The 25242-nt window shown below is 42.4% G+C and overlaps 1 protein-coding gene across 5 annotated transcripts in view; it reads right to left on the reverse strand.

Annotated features, from left to right (window-relative positions):
- Positions 1–25242, reverse strand: part of ADGRA1 (adhesion G protein-coupled receptor A1) — a 1332527-nt gene that overhangs the window by 232116 nt on the left and 1075169 nt on the right. For 4 of the 5 annotated variants that reach the window (XM_073596079.1, XM_073596078.1, XM_073596080.1 and 1 more), the window contains one exon: positions 6505–6632. The exons of the other annotated variant lie outside the window; for it this stretch is intronic. In XM_073596079.1, the coding sequence (XP_073452180.1) occupies positions 6505–6632 (128 nt within the window). The remainder of the gene's footprint in view (positions 1–6504; positions 6633–25242) is intronic. 5 annotated transcript variants of the gene reach the window in all.

The following is a 25242-nucleotide window of genomic DNA, read 5'->3' on the forward strand; positions in this document are numbered from 1 at the left end:
ATGTCAATGGATAGGTGTCTGTTGACACCCACCGAAATCCGATCTGAATCTTTCCGCTAAAAGCAGAAGGATGGGGATCCTTTCTCCATCCATCTGGTGGATCGGATGACAGTTGAATGGAAACGGACAGGTGATCCATTTCCATTTGACAACCCATAGAGGAGAGCGGGCTGTGTCCATGTCTGCTCTGCGTCAGCGAGGATCAGTAGAGAGATCCCCTGCTGAGCAGCCGGATCTGCTGTAGGCTTCCGCCAGTGGGAAAGGGGCTTAACCACAAAAACAAAAACAAAAAAAGACTGACAATTTTGAAAACAAAAACAAAAAACAATATTTTTTACGTTCTGCTATAAAACTTAACATACATTTAGGCCAATGTGTATTTTGCTGCATATTCTTGGTAAAAAATCCCAATAAGCAAATATTAATTGGTTTGCGTAAAAGTTATAGCATCTACAAACTATGGAATATTTTTATTTATTTATTCATTTTTTTTTACTAGCAATGGCGACAATCAGCGACTTATAGCGGGACTGCAATATTGCAGCACTTTTGACACTTTTTTGGGACCAGTGACAGTGATCAGTGCTAAAAAATATACACTGTCACTGTAGTAAAGACACTGGCTGGGAAAAGGTTAACATCAGGGGCAATCAAAGGATTAACTGTGTTACTAACCAGTGTGAGGTGCTTTTACTAGGGATAGAGATAAAATTTGTTCCCTGCTTTTCAGACACACAAATTCCATCCCTTCCCTTCTGTCAGAACGGCGTTGTGCCTTGTTTACATAGGCTGACCACCATCCTGTCTCTGTGCCTGATGACCGGCGGGTGCCGGCAGACTTCAAGTCCATGGTATTACCAATAGGCTCCCGCAGTGTATAATCACAGTGGGAGTGACTCGCCAGCAGCGCGATTGTGCACCCCTTACCTAGAAGAGTCGGATCACATATATAAATATATATGTGTTCAGGCGCAGAGGTGCCACCCTGTAGCAGTAAAACTTCTATAGGGTGGACCTTAAAGCAGACCTTCAGTGATTTTTTCAACTTTCCATGTATTAAATGTTCTGCCCTTGTAGTTTTAACTTTGGATAGTAAAACATTTTTTTCTGCCAGTAAATACCTTAAACAGCCCACTTCCTGTTTCTTGTCTGGTAAAAAGCCTAGGCTTATGACATCATGCACAGCTCTCTCTCTCACTCTAGTGAGAGTTTGCCAGGAAGGGAGGGGGGGTGAGTCATTGGAGGACCAATGAGAGCTGCAGAGCTGGAGGGGTGCCTCTGTGTAAATCCAGGAAGTGAACAGGCAACAGCTTCAGCTGCCCAGTTAAAATGGTTGCAGCCAGACTCAGTGGAGGGAGATTTCTGCAGCATATTTGGCAAGTACAGAATCACAGTATATAAATTGAAAGTTAATTCAGTAATTCCTGACCCTGCACCTTTTCCACTGAGCCCATTTTTTCATGTGGCCCATTTATTTCTGCTTATTTCAGCCTGCCAGTTTTAAGCTTAGGTAATTTTTTCAGGAGAAAGCTGACAAGGCTTCTATATGGCTGCTGAAATTCCAGCAGAATTGTCACTGTGCTGACAAGCAAAGTCTGGGATGGAGAAGGAAGTGATGTAAATGCACACTATAGTAAATGCCCTCAGCCACTATTGCACCAAAGAAGACATACTTGTATACACACCCGCTATAAAGAAAAAACGGATAAAAACAATTTATTTCTGCAGAGTTTTCAGCAGTATTGCTTGGGCGTCAGCAGAGTACTCAATATTTACAACACTGACATCATTTTTTGTGCATGCATTTTTTTGCATTTAAGAAAAAAAATTTAAACGCACATATGTAAACAAAACTTTAATCTGGCCTAAAGTACTATTAAACCCTCAGTGTTTTTTTAGTTTAACACATTGATCACAATAAAATAAACATTTTCCAGTAAATTATATGTTAACACTTGCAGTTCACAATTTTTAGTGCTGCTGGCTCCTATTCTTTCAGTGCTGCTTCCCTGAATCTCTTTCTTCACGAGAAAGAGTTAACAGTGGACAGTGCAGTCTCCAACCTGTTAGCTTGAAAAAGAAAGGGGGCAGAAGGAGGGCAGAGCTGGGGAGTGCCTTGCCTTCTTAAACTATGGGGCTGTTTGTTTCTATTGATGCACACAGTGTAGGGAAATACAGCTCTAATCCTTGCATGCAGGGGTGCTCTATAGGATGCTGCAAGAGAAAGCATCCGCCCTGAAACATGGCACCATAAGAAACTGGAATGTAGGTAAGGATTAAGAGATAAAGAAGCTGCATACTAAGTAAGTAATTAACTAATCTACTGAGAGTGCTGAAAAAAACTGAAGGTGTAATATCACTTTAAGCCTGCACACTTTAACCACTTCCCACCCGGCCACTGTACGGAAATGGCCCGGGTGGGAGCTTCACGGTTCTGATTGGATGTACCCATACATCCTGTCAGATCCGGGACGGCACAGTGGCGTAATTGTGTGATCCCTTGGACACAGCACGTCACAGATTGGGACATGGGTATTGTGATTGGCCCTCCTGATCACGTGATGGCTGTGTCCAATCACAGTAATCACACATTGTAAAGAGACGTGTCTCTGTAGCGGCTCTCCCCACTGAGCTCAGTGAAAGCTTAATACATTAATGCGGGGGGGGGGGGGCGTGTAAGAGAGGGATGCTGCAGCCCTGTTCAGCTACACACAGACCACAGTAAGTGAGGCCATCCCACACAGTAAACAAAGCACCATCTGTCCCTGTCCAATCGACATCTGTATCAGTGCACAAAACATCTGTCACTGTGTACTACTGCCCCTGTCTTGCCGAGAAAGTTCCCTCGGCGGATAAGTTCCCCCCTGTACTGCGCAGGCGCAGTGCCTGCGCAGTACGAACTACTGTCAGCCGCCGGAGATAGCCGAAGCTCAAACTCTTCAATCAGCTGTACACGGCGCCTGCGCCCTAGGTCCAGGTTCCTTCCCCACCATCCAAGTGGACCTAGAGGGGGAATCTAAAAGAGTCGAGCGAAACGAGGCCGTGCCCGAAGCGTGGCGAGCGAAGCGAGCCCGCGAGGGGCCCTCTTACAGGCGCCGTGTACAGCTGATTCTCAGCTATTCCGCTTCGGCTATTTCCACCGGATCCTACTGCGCAGGCGCAGTGCCTGCGCAGTAGAGGGGGGAACTTATCCGCCGAGCGGAACTTTCTCGGCAGAACACCCCATCAACACCTGTCACAGTGTACCAGTGTCACATCAACATCTGTCACAGTGTACCAGTGCACAAACACATTCGCAATAGTGTTGTACTGCAACATTAACATCTGTCAGTGTCCCCAGTGGACCATCAACATCTGTCCTGGTCTGCCAGTGGACCATCAACTACTGTCAAAGTGTACAAGTGCACAAAAATATCTGTCAGTGTACCAATGTCCCATCAACATTCGTCACAGTGTACATGCTGATCTTGGTGTGATCAGATGCTTTTAGGGCAGAGGAGACATCTGGGGTCTAATAGAACCCAGATTTCTCCATAAAGAGTACCTGTCACTGCCTATTGCTGTCACAAGCGATGTTTACATTCCTTGTGACAACAATAAAAGTGATAAAAAATGTTTTTTTAAAGAAACAGTGTAAAAAAAAAAAAATTAAAGCCCTTACATCCCCCTGTGTTTGTGTGTAAAGGCAACCACACACTTTGATCCCATACACATAAGTGAAGTATTGCTGCGAGCAAGTCAGAGCAAGAGCAATAATTCTAGCACTAGACCTCCTCTGTTACTCAAAACTGGTAACCTGTAAAGGTTATAATGCGTTGCCTTTGGAGATTTTTAAATATCGAAGTTTGGCGCAATTTCACAAACGTGTGGAATTTTACAGCGTGATATGTTTGGTATTTATTTATTCTGCGCAACACCATATTGTATATTTTACCAAAAATGGGGGTATTATATTGTGTTTGTGTACATTAAAATTCATTAAATTGTAGTTTTGATTAATGTGTATAAATTGTGTTAGAATAACTGCTGCGCAAATACAATGTGACATAAAAAACTGCATAACCCACCATTTTATTCTCTAGGGCCTCTGCTAAAAATGTATATTATATTTGGGGATTCTAAATAACTTTCTAGTAAAAATAGTTAGCTTATTTATTACAGATACTTATATAGCGCCATCAATTTATGTTGCGACCCTAGTGCTGCTAGGTGGAAGTGCTGCTTAGCCACTGTGCTGCCTGATCTGTGTCTGATCAGTTGCATTGGAGCCCACAGGAGAGATTTGGGGTCTAATAGACCCCAGATCTCTCCATAGAGAGGACCTGTCATGGCCCAAGCTTTCACAAGGGATGTATGTGAAAGCAATAACGATCAAAAAAAAAAGTTAAAGGAGACAGCGTAAAAAAACAAAAAAACAAAAAAAAAGATTTGAATAAAATAAATTATAAAAATAAATTTTTTTAAAAGCGCTTCCTCCCCTCGTGCTTAAGTGTAAACATGAATGCATACGTGAATCCTACATGCATATGTACACGGTAATCGCACCATACATATGAGGCATCACTGCAAATGGCAGAGTGAAAACAATAATTTTAGCTCCAGACCTCCTGTGTAACTCTAAACTGTTAGCCTGTAAAAGCTTTTAAAGCTTCGCTAATAGAGTTTAGGTACCATAGTTTGGCGCCGTTCCATGGGAGTATGCAATTTTAAAGTGTGACATTTTAGGTATCTATTTACCGGATGTAACATCATCTTTTATATTTTAACAAAAAATTGAGTATTACATTGTGCAAAAAAACCCATTAACCACTTGCCTACTGGACACTTTTATCCCCTTCTTGCCCAGGTCAATTTTCAGCTGTCAGCGCTTTTGCATTTTGAATGACAATTGCGTGGTCATACAACACTGTACCCAAACAACATTTTTATCACACAAATATAGCTTTCTTTTGGTGGTATTTAAACATCACTGGGGTTTTATTTTTTGCAAAATAAGGGGATAAAGACCAAATTTAAAAAAAACAAAACAAAAACTTTTTCATAGCTTGTTGTAAAATTTTGCAAACAGGTCATTTTTCTCTTTCATTGAGGTGAGATGACTGATAAGGCTGCACTGATGAGGTGGCACTGATGAGGCAGCACTGATGGGCATTGCTGGGCACTGATGAGGCGCCACCAGTGGGCACTGATGAGGAGGCGCTGTAGAGGTGGCACTGATGAGGAGACACTGATAGGCATTACTGATAGGCAGCACTGATAGGTGATACTGATGTGGAGACACTGATATGCACTGATTGGCAGCACTGGTGGCCACAGATTGGCAGCACTGGTGGGCACTGTTGGGACTGTACTGATAATCAGGACAATCATAATCACTGCCCTGATTAAGAGTGTACATGTGCCAGTTACACAAGCCAGTTATTGGCTCTCTTCTCCTCTCCTCATGATGTCAGCGTGAGGAAAGAAGTGCCGATAACCAGCTTCTGTTTACCTCCGTGATCAACTGTGATTAAACACAGCTGATTGGCTCTTTACCTCAATCTGTGATCTGCAGTGTCCGGAGGACACTGTGATCACAGAGCGCACCATCCACGCCCTGTAGTGAGCACGCGGCAGTCATGATCATGGGAGGCCATCATATGATGGCCTCCCAGAACTGGACAACCGTGATTGTACCCATCATTCGATTATAGCAGCAAGTGGTTAAAGTGTATTTTTTCCAAAATAATTGCATTTGAAAAACTGCTGCTCAAATACTGTGTGACATAAAAAATTGCAACACCCACCATTTTGTTCTCTAGGGATCCTTCTAAAAAAATATATCATGTTTGGGGGTTCTACGTAATCTTTTAGCAAAAAATACTAATCTTTACATATAGGAGAGAAATGTCAGAATTGGCCTGGGTGGGAACTGGTTAAGTAATACAGTACCAAAACTTTGGACTGCAACCATGGATATGCAGTATCTATGCATGTACAATGACACAGCGTCCCACTTGGTAGAGGTAAAATGTTACAAAAGGGTATCTCGTCAATCCCAGCCATATTGTTTTCCTAAATTATGTTTAAGGCGTTCCATTATATAGATAATTACACATTTAGTTTTCTGGAGCAGTGCAAAGCAAATAATATATATATTGGCAGTTCTGACAATAGAAATGCAAAGAATAGTTGTGGCTTCCAGGAAGCTAACTGTAGAATCTAGGTTCCTCAAGTTTTATTTGCAGTATGAGGGCATAGGACATCCATGGAGATGGAACAAAAATCTTGTTTACTGTTAAAATATTCAGGACGCTTTTAAATTGTCAACAACCATCATGCACACTGCTGAAGGGTGGGGGGGAACAAAGAGCATCATTGTGCTCTGGGAGACATCTGTAGTCAGCTCAGGCATTTTGTATTGTCCCTAGTATATTAGAAATGCTGCAATTTAACAAGCAATTCAGGAAAATGGCATAATTATACCTACGTAGGTAAAGTAGGAAAAAAAAAGAGGCGTCCTACCTGTGGTGCACAAAGTAGGTGATAATAGAAGCGAACAGGCACAACAACATCACAGCAGTGCAGGCATAGACCACAGGGTGCAGGAACTCCCCTGGGTACTGAGGGTAAGACAGCACGGTCTTCAAATCCTAACAAGAGAGGTAAACAGCATTATACATTCTGCCTCAGCCATACAAATCACACATTAAAGCATTCTGTCATGCTGAGACGTTGAGATTTTTCCATCGCTCTTTCCAGTATTTACATATAATTTCCAGTGCCACCTTGTTTCTTGGCCCAGAGCATCTGTACAATTTGCCCTGGATGGTGTGCCAGCTGATCTTAAAGTGGAGCTCCAGCCAAACTGCGAAATACAGAAAATTATACTGAAATGGGAACTGTCTTACCTACAAAAAGATCTCCAAGTCCATAACATGACAAACCAATAAATCTAACCTTGTGATGACTACAGAGGTGAAGAGTTGCAGTGTGAAAAAAACACTATACTAGATTGATTTTTTATTTGTTGCCATGGGGTTGATTTACTAAAACTAGAGTGCAAAATCTGGTGCAGCTCTGCGTATAAACCAATCAGCTTCCAGGTTATTTATAAAAGCTTTTTTGAACAAGCTGATGGTAGAAGCTGCTTGGCTACCATGCACAGCTGAAGTGCTGGGACAAGGTCATTTAGAGCTCAGGGCGAACATGCCAAGCTGTGCCCCCCTCCCAAAGATGTATGGGCATGTTATGTCAGAAAAAACTCCCTAACCATAAATCCCCCCTCCTCCAAATACAAATCTGCCCCCTGCTAAAATTCCCCCTCTCAGCACAAATCTTTGCCCCCCCCAATCCCCCCAGCGCAAATGCCTCCTCCTCCCAAAAAAAAAAAAAATTCTCCTCTCCTAGCACAAATCCTCTGCACCTAAAATCTCCCCTCCTAGCACAAATTCCCTCCTGAATCCTCCCTCCTTGCACAAATCTTTTTCCCTTTATCCCCCCTCCCAACACAAATCCCCCTAAATCACCGCTCGTAGCACTCCTCCTGCAAATTTCCCCTCCAAGAACAATACTTACCCCCTGTTCCCCCCCAAATTCCCCTTTTCAACACAAATCCCCTCCTCTCAATCTTCTTGTGGCACCCCCCCCCCCAGAGTGCCCAGGGAACAGCTGTCCCTCCTGCCCACCACTTGTCCCAGGCCATGAACCCATGCATCAGATTTTGCACTCCCTAGTTTTAGTAAATCAACCCCATGTTTTACGTATTGAAGAAAAGCGAGTTTTTATTGCGAATGTTAACGTATGGTCTTTTATCACACCATAGCTCTGTAGAGATCTGTAGTGGCTGCAGATTCTTTTTTTTTTTCAATACCGGCAACTCTGTATCTTTTTTAGAGGCCTCGTAGACCCATTTTTCTTGTTTGGATCTGTGAGCTGTTGAGCCAATCTTACCTACACTGTAGTTACATAATTAGACACAAACCAGTAGAAAAAAAAACATTAATAGAATAAATAAATAGAAATAAATATGAAACCCCCATATACAGAATCCTATTCCCACAATTCATCCAGAGGAAGACAGAAAAAAACTATAAAGGGGCTCAACAATGAAACACTAGAGTCAAACAGATGACAGCTCTATTGTTATTTTTGTATGGTAGATTCGAAAATGACCATTTCACCTCCGATTTACTCACTGGACGGTTAGCCTTGTTCACATATGGTTGTAAAGGCAGGTGTTTTATTTTTTTTTACCTTACTGCATGCAGCCCACCCAAACACATACCTGAGCCTGATCTCAATCCAGCGATGTGCATGAGGCTCTCTTAGCTCTCTACCTCCTCATTGGCTCAGATACAGTAGCGGGAGCCATCGAGCACCATAATGCACGAGTGCACCCACAGCAAGCAGCTTGCTATGGGGGCACTCAGTGGGGGAACCGAGAAGAGGAGGATCAGGCTGCTCTGTGCAAAAATGCAACCTACTGTGGGAAAAAAAATCCCTGACCCTTTCCAAAAAATGCAACATTTGAAAATGCACAGATGTGAATGTGACCCATAACAAATCATGTTAAATGGACTGTAGTGCGTTTCTGCAAACTAAAAACATACTGAAAAACACAAAAAAGCAGGTCTTGCATGGCAAAAGCGCATAGGTGTGAAAGGGGCTTTACTTGCCTTCTCATTGTACAATGATTTTGCAGTGTGATGAAGCTGATTAAAAGGTATGTTATCGCTACCAATGAATTACCCTTATTTACCCTTTTTTAGTCTGTTAAACATTTTCTATTTCTATTCAATAAATGCAAAATACCAGCAGAGGTAGTGAAGCAGTCCACAGTAAGGCCCCTTTCACACTTGTGCGACTTTTCCTGTGACTTGGGACTTCAAAGTCGCAGGACAAGTTGCACCCTATGATTTTCAACGAGTACCGTTTATACCTGTGCGACTTCAAGTCACAGTAACTTCAAAGTAGTCCCTGCACTACTTTGGTCTGACTTGGATGCGACTTAAGGTCCATAGATCCCAAGATTACACAAGCATTGCTTCAAGGCACGTCAAAGCTGCGCAACTTTCAGGTCGTACAAGTGTGAAAAGGGGCTAACTGGCTTCAAACATGTTTGAGACAAACATAGATTTAACAAAAAAACAAAAAAAAAGAAAAACAAAAAAAAAAAAGGGCAAACTCGATGGACTAGTCGGTATTTTTCTGCCGTCACTTTTCTATGTTTTTGTTCCATAGACTTTAATGGAAACACTGTGGAAACGCATCAGTGCTTGTGTTTTTGATGCGTTTCTGCTGCATTTTTGCTGGCTTCTCCCACTGGTTTCTCCCGCATGACAATAGGCACCTCCCAAAAATGCAAATTGCATTAAAAACACGTCAAAAACACATGTGAATGTTGCAAAGGTGTAAACCAAACCTAAAAATCACATTTTCTGCGTGACAAAAAGCGAATCAAAAGTATTTCCCTTTAAATCCAATGTACCTTTTCACATCTGTGCGCTGCGTGTGCGGTATGTTTTAAAAACGTCTGCTTGCAGCATCTTTTGTGCACCGTGCATAAAGTACACCAAAAACATGCCTTTAATAGGAATGGATGGAAACGCATTAAAAAACGCGTTGTGTTTTTTAAACATTTTTTCTCACGGAGGAACTGATGTCATATATATCATATATATCCAGAAAATGCATAAAACCGCACACAAAAAAATTAAAAACGCTATATGCATTGCGCTGAAATATTACGCAAAACGAGCTGTGCGTTTTACAAAAGCGCATATAGCGTTTTTAAGCCCTATAGCGTGAAAAGGCACTAACGTAGAAAGTTGTACATCTGAACCAGGAAATAGGTGAGTCATTTTCCGACAGATACCCAAATTACAAGACCGTCTGAGAAGAATTACACATAATTTTTCAGGCAGGTCAGTTTATTTATGTAATTTAGCTATGCATTTAGCCATATCATATATACAACACTGGATGTGGTCAATGATCAAAACTTCTGAAATAAAAAGAAACCCCAGACAAGTAAAGAAGGAAACCCTTGAGCAGTTATATTGAGATGATATATCTATAAATTGGTTTCCTGTAATGTGCAGACTGTATTTGGTTCTACCAGTGTGCCCCCATGCTGTCTGGCTGCTTTAGCCTGAAGAATGTGACACCATTTGTAAGCTTGCAATTATTTCTTGGTTTCATGCTACTTCCTGAAATAGAGATAGAGAGAGAGCTGCAGAATAGATTGAAGGAGAACAAGGGAAAGGAAAATAGCAAAAGACTGGGGGGGGGGGGGAGCAGGAGAAAGGTGCTCAGCAGAGGTTCTCTCTTAAAGGAGACACCACTACTGCAGAGGATCATATAGGATGAAGGTCCTTGCTTCCATGAAATGCCTATATATGGGCTCCCATATGGGCAGAGATTTTCTTTTTCCTGCACTGGTATCGGATCGAATGGATGTGAACACCCATGAGATCTGATTCCTGTCCAAATCCACAGTTCGCACTGTGATTTGTGAACCTATCTGGGGGTGTCGTTAACATTGTATTGACACCCGCAGCGGTTTGCAGAGGGCAGTGTGAACTGTCTGTGGGAGAGATGCTGGAACCGGCAGAACCATATCCAGAGTCTCCTGCGGGGGTACACGTACACCTATATAGTCTTCTGGGCCCTGCCATCTCACAAAATATACCCACATGACCTGCTGGGATAAAAATCTTTTTGATGCCTGTGGTATCCGTCTGGTAGATCACAAGAATTGTACCTGATATTTTGGATATAGTATCCTACACATACAGTATAGAGTGATTGTATCAGAGGGAAGCCTGAAAGGAAGACCAGGGCCATTAACTAAGGGGACCCACTGCCATGTGCTTAAAGCCACAAGGAGAAGGCAATGGCCTCACATTTCCCATGCTAGGAATCTGACTGAGATATATTTTTGCTAAAAAAAAAAATGTTGTGGTGGGTCCAAAGAGTTTATGGTCAGGAATCTACATACCTATCTGTGGCCAACAATCTTACAAAAACAGATACTGCACAGATGAATACACTGCCATGAGATACTGTATTGTATATTTTCCCAAAAAGCCGTGTTTCAAAAAAAACTTGCACATAAGTGTTGACGCTGATTTCTTATTTACAGCATGCCGGTTCTACATAATGCACATTCACAACGGTCTGCTCCCTAATTGAACAATAATGCTAATTGTCCATGTCTGTATGAAGTTCATTGAAGTGCATCATAATAGGGGTAATAAAAATTTGTTTGCTGATTTACCCACTTAGAGGAACGCTGTGCTAACATTAATAAATAGCATGGTATCCACAGGAGACAGCCGCTAGTGTGCTCATTGCTAGGGAAACACTTGTGTTATTTACAGATTAATAAGGGAATTTTGGAGTAATGAAAAGTAAAGCACTAAAATAAATTACACATGATAGCTTTATGAAATAGTCCTTTTACGGAAGTTGAACATTGTGTGATGTGAACAATGATGCCAAATTGCACTTGGTATACTAATATTCCGAGAAATGTCTGCATTATTTTAATTCCTACCTGAATTATTCTTGTTAGGATCAGAGGATCAGAGCAAAATATTGCGGCTGATATAAAAAAAGTTACCTAAAAATCCTTTCAATTTGCATCCTAATATCCTTCATTTCTAAACTCAGACTAAAGAGATGACAGATTGAAGATTATTTGTTACTATGTGTATTTTTCCAGTAGAACCCTTTTCCTACATCAGTGTTTCTCAACTCCAGTCCTCAAGGCGCCCCAACAGGTCATGTTTTCAGGATTTCCATTATTTTGCACAGGTGATTTGATCAGGTTCACTTCCTTAGTAATTACCACAGCCGTTTCATCTGAGGGAAATCCTGAAAACATGACCTGTTGGGGCGCCTTGAGGACTGGAGTTGAGAAACACTGTCCTACATTACCCATTTTTTCTGATTTAACAAGGAACTTCATTTTGTGAATTTGAATGGTTAAAGTTATTGTTTCTCAACTTCTCACACCTCCATGCCTAAAAAATAAGGGCCTTTTCAAAGTGCACTTTTCACCTTTGCACCGCTCAGTCCTAACTTCCCTCCCATCTAGATGCATGCATACTTACTTGTATCCCCGGCTCCTGACATATGTTTACTTTCTTTCTTCATTCTGGCTGTGTCTTTGTAGTAAAACATCATAGACTTATATAGGACCATCTCCCAAAGTGTGTCTGGCCTTCAGAGGTGGCCCTATAAATGTCTATGGAACTACTGCACAGTTGTGGCCATTGTACATTTTCATGATTGATGTAAACAAATGACAGGGCCATGAGACTTACATCTGGAGAGGTTGGGGTAGTATAGGTCAGGGGGGCAAAATGGTAAGGGTGCTTTACTGTAATCACCCCATAAATCACATTGTCCTCAAGTTGTGGGAAAGGCATTGAGACACTTAAAGTGACACTAAAGATTTGTTTAAAAAATAAAATAACAAACATGTCATACTCTCCTCCACTGTGCAGCTCGTTTTGCACAGAGTGGCCCCGAACCTTGTCTTCTGGGGTCCCTCGGTGGCTCTCGCGGCTCCTCCCCACATCAGATAACCCCCTGGGAGAAGCGATCTCCCGGGGGTTACCTTGCGGGCGCGCTCCCGAGTCCAGCATTCAGCGTCCATAGAGGCTGAATGCAGGACTCGGCCCCACCCCCGGGTCATTGGATTTGATTGACAGCAGTGGGAGCCAATGGCTGCGCTGCTATCAAACTATCCAATCAAGAGCCGAGAACCCCCGGCAGAGAGAGAGCACGTTCCCGTGGGACAAGTTCGAGAGTTCAGGTAAGTAAAACGGGGGGCTGGGGGGCCAGTCACTGACGAACTTTTACAACCCCTTTAAGGGAGTGTGTGGATATGGATTCCAGAATATCATTTTGCTGCTGCTGCATAGGAAAATATATTTTGTCTGTTTTAGGAAATCCTGTGTGGCTTTACAATGAAACTGAAATGTCATTTGCAATACCAATAAATTACAAAATAAATTGTGCAACTGTTATATCTCTTTTTGAGCAGAACAGTCATTTTCATTTAAAGCATAACTCCATAAAAAAATGTTATTCTCCCATGCAGTGGGCCTCTGCCCGGACTGCATAGGTTAACTGCTTGTCCTGTCTAGGGCCGCAAGGAAAAGCTGTACTTACTTGTGCTTTGATCCTCCGGAAAACCCCTCTCCCCCACATCCAGTGGTGGACTGTTCCTGCCGCCTTCACATTCAGAGCCGGCCTATGGACGTGATGAAATCAGGAAAAGTCCATTAACAAGACCGCTAGTGTGAGGAGGAGCAGGAGCGACGGGGACCGGTGTTGAGGATTGGCGGATTAGGTACGTATATCCCGGCTCCAAAATCCCCTAGACAAAAACGAGCAGTTAACCCAAGCAGTGGGGGCACAGCCCCACTGCATGGGAAAATAAATATTTTTCCCAGAGTTCTTCTTTAAATACAGTGCTATAACCCTCTTAAGGCCTTTTCACACCATATGCGTTAGGCTGCGATGGGCAGTCCTGACCAATGCAGTCCAAACACATTAACAAGGCTATTTGCCCTATGTCTTATTAGGCTAGCCATACATCGTTCTATTTCTCCTGTTCAGCCCCGTAGGATAACAGAGGAAATTCACAATAAACATGGATGGAGGAGTCTCCCCTCCCCATTGTATTCGCAGGTGGCAAGCAACGGCTGTTAGAGTACCCAAAACAAATGCTTTGGTGCATAACGATAAATGAAATTATATTTTGTGACATTTTAATGACATAACCAAAAAAATTTAAAAAGAAGAAGCAAACAGTGAGATTTGTCGTTACAATGGATTGCACCGCTCCTTCACAGTGCATGAGAAAGCAGAGAATGAAAGCACTAATGATTGGTTTAGAGTATGGGGGGTTGGATCCAGGCCACTGCTTGTATATGAAAACAGCAGTCTGACTGTCCTACATGCGGAGTATTGTAATCCTTGCTGCAGCAGACTATTTATGGATATATATTACTGTATAGGCTATCTGACTGCATTACAGTAAAATACAAGGGGTTCATCAAGTTGATTTAAAATTAGCTGTGAGGTTTACCTATATAAGCCAGGGTATGGACAGCTTTAAATGGTTCAAATCAAATGTTCAGGGGGAAAAAAAATTAAAAATGTATATACAAATTAGTTTTTTTTTAATAATCACCATGCTTTTTCCTGTCGGTAACCTAGTAATCAAAAGAAAAAAAAACTTGTTTTTAGACAATGTTGAATTAATGTGAAATGGCTTTTTTCTATTCTTAATTTAAGAAAAGGAAAGAATCCTTTAATCGCTCTGATAACACCCATCACAGAGGTATTAACATGCCTTTTGAGATCTTGGACACCTCTATCAAGCACATATAGAATATCACCGACAGGCTATTCAGTTCATCGCAAACAGTGAATGGCAATTTCTAGTTTATCAGATACAGAGAAAAAAAAAAAATTGGGCAAAAACCGGATCAATATCTAGAAACCCTGTGGTAACACAAGGGAGACAAAGTAGTTAGACACAGCTTAATTAGAATAACTGTGCCAGGTCACTGGACTGATACTGACAGTAACACTACTATGATCTAGCAATATTTTAGACAAGGTTAATTAAATATTGCACTTGGCAACTCTACTAGATCCGCAGTCACTTTAACTAGAGCCCAGGGGATGTTTTAAGGGCTACTGTTGTCTATTTAATATTAACACAGATAAAATCCATTACCACCAATGACATGTCTAGTGAACATCGCATACACTACAGCCTTGGTGTTCGTAAGCTACATCATTTTAATGCTTAACTCTGGGCTGGAGAAAGAGTTACCCTTGCAATGTGTCCCCCTCCACACTGCAAAGGTTAAATGCTTATATTTATAGGGGGTTGGATAGGATGAAACATTTACCTTAGTCTTCTAGCTTCCTTTCTTCTTCGTAAGAACAGTCACCCAAAGTTGCAGCTCACAGAGCAATGCAGGACCAGTGGTTCTGTATTGTACATGAGGACGCCATGGACCTGTCCACATCCTGGGACATTTGGACAGCGGAGGAGAGCACTGGCTGCCAGGCAGGGTGAGGAATAAAGTAAGAATTCACTTTCATCATCCCCACAGCAAATTGAGCATTTACATTTTTGCAGTGGGGGTGGGCCCCACTGCAAGGGTGGCGTTTTCTCCAGTCCAAAGTTCAGTTTTAAGGTTTTTGCTATTAATTTTTAAAATGTGTAACCCAGCTGAAGAGCAAATGATAAAAAGTTCACACAGTTCTGTATGTATCTAACAGGAACTGCATATGTACCTTACCATGTAGTCTCTCATTGTTGAAAGGCTAGTCCACCCCAAACTGATATTTGATTGTTAAACTGTAAGACAGTTTGTAATATCGCTACGGGAAGTCAATTGGTTTGATCAGTATGCATGAAGGTTTATGAAAATATTGTCTGAATTAAGCCTATGAAGAGATACTTTAGTAGTTTTAATTAAATTAATGCAGGGATACACTTAAGCCTTTCCCGGCTTATAATAATTTGTTAACTCTACCAGTCAAGCTTGCTGCTGTTATGAAAACCAACAAAGGATAATTGATAGATGTCCATCTCTATTTTATCTTGATTCTGAATTTTAGGTTTCTTACCACTATTCTGTGGCTTTGTTATACAGATACACATTAAAATGGAGGTCCAGGCTGCTTTGAAAACATTAAAAGTCAGCAGCTACAAATACTCTAGCTGCTTACTTTTAATATAAGAACACTTAACTGTCCAGGGATCCCGCAGTGTCCTCAGCCGAGCTGTTTCTTCAATCAGCTTTGGGTGCAGGTGTCGGCATCTCTAGTAAGGTAAACAGTAAGTGAAGCCTTGTAGTTTCACAGCCTGTTTCCTAATGGGCATATGTGAGTGGCGCTGTGCCTTGTGAATAGTTCTGTAGTCTTTTGGGACCTGTAATGTGTCCCAGAAGCCTGCGGGAAATAGAGGGGCCAAACTTCTGGCTCAATTCGCCGTGGCGATCTGAGTCGAAAGTGGGATTGGGTACCTGTCAAAACCAGTTACTTGCTCCCCCTCCCCCCAAAAAAAAGTGCCAAATATGGCAGTGGGGGGGCTGCAAACAAATGGAGCTTCCCCTTGTGGATGGAGTTCTGCTTTAATGGCAATGCTCAAATATGATTCAGTCCAGTAGCAAAAAGTTAATGGAATCAGATCACAGAGTTAACGCACACACTGGGTCTTATTTATAGAATATTTCACTGCTGGAAAATAACACTTTGAAAATGTAAGTTTAAACTGCTATATAGTTCCTGTAGAGCAATCCTCTGATTCAGCCTTAAAGGGTAAGTTCACCTTTACAGAAAAATCTGTGAGGTGAACTTCCACAGGACCCCCCCCCGTCCTGCTGACATGGGCGGCGCCGACCAATCAGGAGCCGCATAGCCCGTCCTGTCAGCTATGAAGAAGATGCGTGGATGCCGAGGCGATTTCTAAGCCCGGGTCTCCTGACGCGGATATACCCTCAGAATGGGAAATTGCCGCGGTCCAGGTCAGCGGGACTGGGGGGGGGGGCGACTCCTGTGTAAGTTCACCTTACAGATTTTTCTGTAAAGGTGAACTTACACTTTAAACATCTTAAGGGTTTATTTACTGTTAGAGCAGTAAGGATGTGGAACCCCCCCCCTTCTACAATTAGTGGTTGGAGTGGGTAATGTTGCTAATTTCATAAGATTCTTAGAGATCAACATCTTATTGAACACGATACTCAGGGATATAGGAAATGGTAGGGACATAATACTTATACACAAACACACACACACAGTTTGAACTGGATAGACTTATGTCTTATTCAACCTTAACAACTATATAGCTATGTAATTTAAATAAGGTCCATTGGGGAAGAGGTGAAGTTTAAAGCGTTTGTTAACCCCAAAAAAAATAAAAATGGATAGTGTTCCTTTAAAGCAGCCTGCTATCTGTCTCGTCTCTGCTCCTGTGTCCTCCTCCCTCCTCCTCTCCCTGCCTGTCAGCTTGTGACAGTGCCGCCCCTCCCCCTCCTGCTGTTTACACAATACTAACCTGTATACACCATCAGTGCTGCCTCCTATTGCAGTGTCCCCCTCTGTGTATGATTTATAAATATAAATGATGCAAATACCTCATTTTAGAGCGGAGGTTGCAATCACATGACCGGCCAGCTCTTTCCTCCTCTCCTCCTCTTCCTCCCCTCCCAACTGACGTCAACAGGGGAATCTCGGCCCCTCCCGCTGCATCTGTCAGAGGAGGAAAGGAGAGAGCTGGCCAATCAACCACTTTAAGACTAGATGTTGTTCAGGTTACTACCCATCCGTTGCTTCACTGAATATTATTTTGCCACCCTTATTGCCTTCTACTAATTAGGTTGCGGGATAAAGTGGTTTCAAAGTCAGAAGGTTTTTTTTTCTTCATGCATTCTATGCGTTAGGATAAAAAACCTTCTGTGTGCAGCAGCTCCCCTCTGCCCCCCCCCCTCCCCCCAATTGTTACCTGAGCCCCATCTTGATCCAGCAATGTTGCACAAGAGTTTTGGCTTTTCAGGACTCTCCCTCCTCTTTGGCTGGGACTCCATTGGCTCCCACTGCTGTCAATCAAAGCCAGTGAGCCAATGAGGGGAGAGAGGGGACGGGGCCCATCCGTGGCTCTGTATCTGAATGGAAACACAGAGCAGAGGCTCGGCTGGGGTGCCCCCATAGCAAGTTACTTGCTATAGGGGCAGGAGGGAGGGGCCAGGAGTGCCGGAGAGGGACCTGAGAAGGGGATCTGGGCTGCTCTCAGCAATACCACTGCACAGAGTAAGGTAAGTATAGCATGTTTGTTATTTTTAAATGAAAAAAACAAGACTTTAGTATCACTTTAATGTTGTTGGTACTGGTAATGTACTTGCATAGACATCTGCAGACCCCGATATGACCATATTGGCATAAGAGGATGCTACAGCAGGAACAGCTATAAGATGGCTGCCAACATTTCAAAATAATTAGAGGGAAAACCTTAAGGACATTTAGAAGAAAAATATGGCACACCAAAAGCCTTGCCCACCAAGCTTGTGGGGGCATGGCCAAAAAATTTGTGTTGTTTTATGGCATATGGCTTCTGGTGTCACGCTTTTGCCCCTAACCTTTGTGAAGACAAAATATGGCCTGGGAGTACAACAGAGAGGAGAAAGCATGACTCTTAATGTTGGGAATAAGTAGTCTAAGCCTACTACTCGTATATCGAGAACTTATATCCCACAGTCCTTTTATCCATATAAGATTATGTAATTACTGTATCACAAGCAACTGTCTCATGGAGGCACATACAGTTCACAAAACTCTTCTACAACATATGGTATTCTGCACAGCAGAAAGGGAGCTAACACTTTCTGTGAGCCTAGCTTAATTAATATTATTAAAACAGCAGTCGACTGTATCGCAACATGCAAATGTTGAGATAAATACATTGGTCAGAAGTACAATAAGTAATGTATATCTAATTGTAGTTAGCTGCATTAAAATGGAACAAATGGACTTGTTCTGTAGTATTGAAAATGTTCCATGGGTAGTCCAAGCCACTTCTTCCAATCTAACAGGTGTCAGGAAAATACCCCAACATTTATATCAACACAGGTAGCACTGATGTCTTGCTCCAACGACCATGGCAAGACAGGGGTTATTGTTTAAGGACAGGATTGAAGTGTCCTTAGACAATAACATCTGCCTTTCCATGGTGATTGGATCAAGATGCTGGTGCTACCTGCTTGGATATAAATTCTGGGATATTTTCCTGACACTCGTTAGAACCGAAGAAGTGGCTTGTAGAATCTACAAAATGTCTTCCACATTACAAAGCAAGTCCAGTTGAGTACGACTACTACTAGATATGCCTTGACCTAGATAAATTAATCCTTCAACAACACATATGTAATGTATACAGTGCAGGAGTCGCAATCATGAAATCTGCAGCACAGTGTACATAGTGCTGGGACCAGGTGTAAGCGACATAGTGCCCCTGACATTGGTCATCAGTGAATGTAAACTAAAGCCCCGTAAATGGTTTTAGTAGAAGAAAAATAAGCCCCGTTGTTGGTTTCTATAAGAAAAAATTCCATCTGAATCCAATCGGCCATGTCAGTGAGAATTAAAGAAGCCCCATTGTTGCTATCTGACACCACTTCTGACAGAAAATACAACCATTATGATCTTTGTTAACAGCACTGGCAATATATGTGCCTATAAAGTCCATTATTCCTATTTCCACAATATTCAGATTATTTAGAATGTGGCACAATATTACACTAGGTTTTGATTGCCACCTAAGGGCACTGTAATCTATTTCAGTATTTCAGCACTGGCAATAAGTCACATTTTTACCTGCTAGGTTAGAAACATAGTTGTAGCCCAACATTGATGTTTCTTGTATGAAATGTTTAACAAGGTTTCTCTTTATCTCACTGTAATACTAGTAGCATGATCATAGGATGTTTTCTATCTAGAAGGCCTTTCAAAGGTTTGCTAATGATATATTATAGAACATGTTGGTAGTAAGAAGTATTAATAGTAATCATTTGGGCCTCACTCACAATTGTGCACCAGTACCTTTGATAAAATCATTAAATAATGAAGTGTGGATAATAAAAATTGTAGACATAGTAAAAATTGTAATTACCATCAAGTTCACATATGTTAAAGTTAAAGTGGTTGTTAAGCCACTACACTATAAACATACAATCCCCTCTGTAAAATAACATTATGTGCCCCAGTGTCTGTGTTATATAAAAAAGATGCCAATCTGTACCTTATATCAGAGCGTCTCCCGACACTCATGTGACTCCTCGGTTCTCTCCTCTCCCCGGCTGACAGCTATAGTGAGAGTCGCTGAGAACTCCCGATGACGACAGCTGGGGAGGAGAGGAGAGAGAGAGAGCCGAGGAGTTACGTAAGCACCGGGAGACGCTCTGATATAGGTACACGAGTATGCCGTTCCTTCAGAGCACATATGCCGGTGACATCACCGGCTGCATCTAAAGTAAATATCTCCTAAACGGTGATATTTACTGTACGTATAGGTAAGCCTTATTATAGTCTTACCTATAGGTAAACATCATACAAGGGAGTTTACTCTCACTTTAATGAACAGGTGAGAACTGCAATCCCCATTCCCTGTAGGGGTGTCACAGGGACAGGAATAACCCCACATTGGTATCACAGACAAAAATAAAAAAAAGGCTTGACAGAAATTTCAACTCTTCCTAACTCTATCCAAAGCTAAAAAATTATTTTCTGGAGTTGGGCTTTAAAATATGTCTAATTCAGAAAATCAATGGTGGTCTTTTATACCAGGAAGAAGTACTGTCTGCTTACAAAAAAATGAATACTTTAGTGGAAAACTCTAGTACTTTGCGCCATGTAAATCTGTGTTCCCTGTCAGTCAGGATAAGGCTGGTACACGTCCTAGCTGTCATAGGACACCTACTATGAAATATAGCACTTATTCTACCTAGAGTACATGGGCCCAGCTATAATTGGGACAAGAATTTCTGACAAGTCGGGATCCTTAGACAAGATTTAGATGTTCCATTTATTTTTGTAAAATATAAGGGGATCACAGGTCATCTATTTAACACAAAGTAATATCTTGTCAAGGAAAATGAAAAAATCTAAATTGTACTTGAAAAGCCTGAAGCATAATGGTAATTTGGATAATATATATTAGTTATATTTAACATATATTAAAGGATAACTATACCCAAGAACAAAAATGCAATATATTGCAGCGTACAGTCCGTAGATGTGCTGGCTGACTCAGTCGTCTTTTTTTTTTTCAAGCAAAAACTTTTCCAGAAAATACCTGTTGAGCTTACCAGAAATGCAGTATCCTTGTCTCTTTCTGTGAGCCGCATTGAAGAATGTGTTCCTTTCTAATTATCTTCTGTAATCAAACAATTACCCTGCCCACGTGTAACGGAGATGAAGTAGTATGGACATGGTTGTAGTCCAAATCAGGAGAGCAGAATAGGATGACAACCTTGGCTACCACCATAGATACAGAGGAGGAGTGATGTAGACACCAAGGACGGGAAGTGAGTTTTTTGGATGATTAACAGGTAAAAATGAATCAAAAGAAGCTTGAAAAAAGAAAATGAATGCAGCCACAACACCCAGGACTAGTAACTGCAGTATTTGGTCTTAGGTTTAGATACACTTTAAAGTTAAAAAAATTTAGCCTTTTTGGATAAACATGTTCACTTATAGTGTTCTGTTAATCTATACTACATGTGATGACTCTACACTATACAATCTGTCTGTACAATATATATATGTTGAAAAGTTTGTGGTTGAAACACAGGTTTATTGAAGAAAATATAACTGACATTTTAATGAAAATCAAAATCAATTAGCACGAAAATTTCCTAACCGCTAAAAACGAATGCAGCTAGCACAAAAGATCATCACATAATCCAAACAGAATATTTATACAAAAGGGTGCAGGGCATGAAATAATTATGTACTAGTTAAAACAGTCCAATATGGTCAAACAGAAAAAGAGGAGGACTATAGATCCCAGCAATCACCAAAGAAGATTCTGCGTGTCGAAGCACACTTCAGGTAAAATTGATGACAAACCCTCCATCTCCAAAGCACTCGCTTTGCTCACCTCAAATAACAGACCACTGAGCTAACAGATGGTCAGTAAGGCAGGTCCCATTAGGGAAATATCCTCCAGAGACTCCCGACAATTCCCCCAGGGAGTAAAGAGGTGATCACAAAGATAGATCTAAGTGCACAATGTAGGCCAATTTAAAACGACTTTTTATTTTTTAAATTTTCTACTCACAAATAGGGATGAGCCGAACACCCCCCTGTTCGGTTCGCACCAGAACTTGCGAACAGGCAAAAAATTTGTTTGAACACGCGAACACCGTTAAAGTCTATGGGACACGAACATGAATAATCAAAAGTGCTAATTTTAAAGGCTTATATGCAAGTTATTGTCATAAAAAGTGTTTGGGGACCTGGGTCCTGCCCCAGGGGACATGGATCAATGCAAAAAAAAGTTTTAAAAACGTCCATTTTTTCGGGAGCAGTGATTTTAATAATGCTTAAAGTGAAACAATAAAAGTGTAATATTCCTTTAAATTTCATACCTGGGGGGTGTCTATAGTATGCCTGTAAAGGGGCCCATGTTTCCTGTGTTTAGAACACTGACAGCAAAATGACATTTCAAAGGAAAAAAAGTCATTTAAAACTACTCACGGCTATTAATGAATTGCCGGTCCGACAATACACATAAAAGTTCATCGATAAAAACGGCATGGGAATTCCCCACAGGGGAACCCCGAACCAAAATTTAAAAAAAAAATGACGTGGGGGGTCCCCCTAAATTCCATACCAGGCCCTTCAGGTCTGGTATGGATATTAAGGGGAACCCCGGCCAAAATAAAAAAAAAAATGGCATGGAGTCCCCCTCAAAATCTATACCAGACACCTCAGGTCTGGTATGGATTTTAAGGGGAGCCCCGCGCCAAAATTTTAAAAAAAAATTGCGTGGGGTCCCCCCAAAAATCCATACCAGACCCTTATCCGAGCATGCAACCTGGCAGGCCGCAGGAAAAGAAGGGGGGACGAGAGAGCGCCCCCCCTCCTGAACCGTACCAGGCCACATGCCCTCAACATTGGGAGGGTGCTTTGGGGTAGCCCCCCAAAACACCTTGTTCCCATGTTGATGGGGACAAGGGCCTCATCCCCACAACCCTTGCTGGTGGTTGTGGGGGTCTGCGAGCAGGGGGCTTATCAGAATCTGGAAGCCCCCTTTAACAAGGGGACCCCCAGATCCCGGCCCTTCCCCCTGTGTGAAATGGTAAGAGGGTACAAAAGTACCCCCTACCATTTCACAAAAAACTGTCAAAAATGTTAAAAATGACAAGAGACAGTTTTTGACAATTCCTTTATTTAAATGCTTCTTCTTTCTTCTATCTCCTTTCTTCTATCTTCTATCTTCCTTCTGTTCCTTCCTCCATCTTCTTCTTCTTCTGGTTCTTCCTCCAGTGTTCTCATCCGGCATCTTCCTCCGCGGCGTCTTCTTCCCTTCTTCTCCTTGGGCCGCTCCGCATCCATGATGGCATGGAGGGAGGCTCCCGCTGTGTGATGCTTCTCCTCTTCAAACGGTTCTTACATAACGGGGCGGGGCCACCCGGTGATCCCACCCCCCTCTGATGCACAGGAACTTGACGGGGACTTCCCTGTGGCATTCCCCGTGACATCAGAGGGGGCGGGGTCACCCCTTGCATAACCCCGCCCCCTTCTGACATCACGGGGAATGCCACAGGGAAGTCCCTGTCAAGTCCCCGTGTGTCAGAGGAGGAGAAGCGTCACACAGCGGGAGCCTCCCTCCATGCCATCATGGATGTGGAGCGGCCTGAGGAGAAGAAGACGCCACGGAGGAAGATGCCGGACGAGAACACCGGAGGAAGAACCAGAAGAAGATGGAGGAAGAAACCGAAGGAAGATAGAAGATAGAAGAAAGAAGAAGCATTTAAATAAAGGAATTGTCAAAAACTGTCTCTTGTCATTTTTAACATTTTTGACAGTTTTTTTGTGAAATGGTAGGGGTACTTTTGTACCCCCTTACCATTTCACACAGGGGGGGAGAGCCGGGATCTGGGGGTCCCCTTGTTAAAGGGTGCTTCCAGATTCCGATAAGCCCCCCATCTGCAGACCCCCACAACCACCGGGAAAGGGTTGTGGGGATGAGACCCTTGTCCCCATCAACATGGGGACAAGGTGTTTTGGGGGGCTACCCCAAAGCACGCTCCCAATGTTGAGGGCATGTGGCCTGGTACGGTTCAGGAGGGGGGGACGCTCTCTCATTCCTCCCTCTTTTCCTGTGGCCTGCCAGGTTGCGTGCTCGGATAAGGGTCTGGTATGGATTTTTGGGGGGACCCCATGCCATTTTTTTTTTTAAATTTTGGTTTGGGGTTCCCCTGTGGGGAATTCCCATGCCATTTTTATCAATGAACTTTTATGTGTATTGTCGGATCGGCAATTCATTAATAGACGCAAGTAGTTTTAAATGACTTTTTTTCCTTTGAAATGTCATTTTGCTGTCAGACTGTTTTAAACACGGGAAACATGCTCCCCTTTACAGGCATGCTATAGACACCCCCCAGGTATGAAATTTAAAGGAATATTACACTTTTATTGTTTCACTGTAAGCATTATTAAAATCACTGCTCCTGAAAAAACGTCCGTTTTTAAAACTTTTTTTTGCATTGATCCATGTTCCCTGGGGCAGGACCCAGGTCCCCAAACACTTTTTATGACAATACCATGCATATAAGCCTTTAAAATTAGCACTTTTGATTTCTCCCATAGACTTTTAAAGGGTGTTCCGCGGCTTTCGAATTTGCCGCGACCACTCCAAATTGTTCACTGTTTGGCGAACTGGTGAACAGCCGATGTTCGAGTCGAACATGAGTTCGACTCAAACTCGAAGATCATCCCTACTCACAAACATCTCCTGTAAACACACATTTCCAGAGTGTAACTGGCGGTGCAGGAGATACAGAACATTAGCGGGCAACGTCAGCGTGTGGCTCCTCCCCCGTACGCCTTACATTTAAAGAACTTCGTCAGTGGGGCGGAGCCTACGTGCGTCACCCGTCCTCTTAAAACCATGTCAGGTTGTCATGGATGCCCTGATGCGATCAGTAGGCGAGTCTACGCCACTCCCATGCCTCTATCTTTGTTCTCACCTCTTTACTCCCTGGGGAAATCGACTGGAGTTCCTGCCTGTCTCTGGAGGATATTTCCCTAATGGGACCTGCTTTACTGACCATCTGTTAGCTCAGTGGTCTGTTATTTGAGGTGAGCGAAGTGAGTGCTTTGGAGGTGGAGGTTTTGTCATCATTTTTACCTGAAGTGTGCTCCAACACGTGGAATCTTCTTTGGTGGTTGCTGGGATCTGTAGTCCTCTCTTTCTGCAGGACCATATTGGACTGTTTTAACTAGTACATAATTATTTCATGCTCTGCACCCTTTTGTATTAATATTCTATTTGGATTATATGATGATCTTTTGTGCTAGCTGCATTAGTTTTTAGGGGTTTTTGACTGCAGCTGGCACCATTCCTCTCCTCAACAGGATAGCTGGAGGAGTCAAAACCCGGTGGAGCCGCGCCAATACAAGTGGCGCAAGTTCTACTGCTCCGGAACTTTTGGATTTCAT

This window comes from Aquarana catesbeiana, linkage group LG08, assembly GCF_042186555.1.
Source record: "Aquarana catesbeiana isolate 2022-GZ linkage group LG08, ASM4218655v1, whole genome shotgun sequence".
Lineage (NCBI taxonomy): Eukaryota > Metazoa > Chordata > Amphibia > Anura > Ranidae > Aquarana > Aquarana catesbeiana.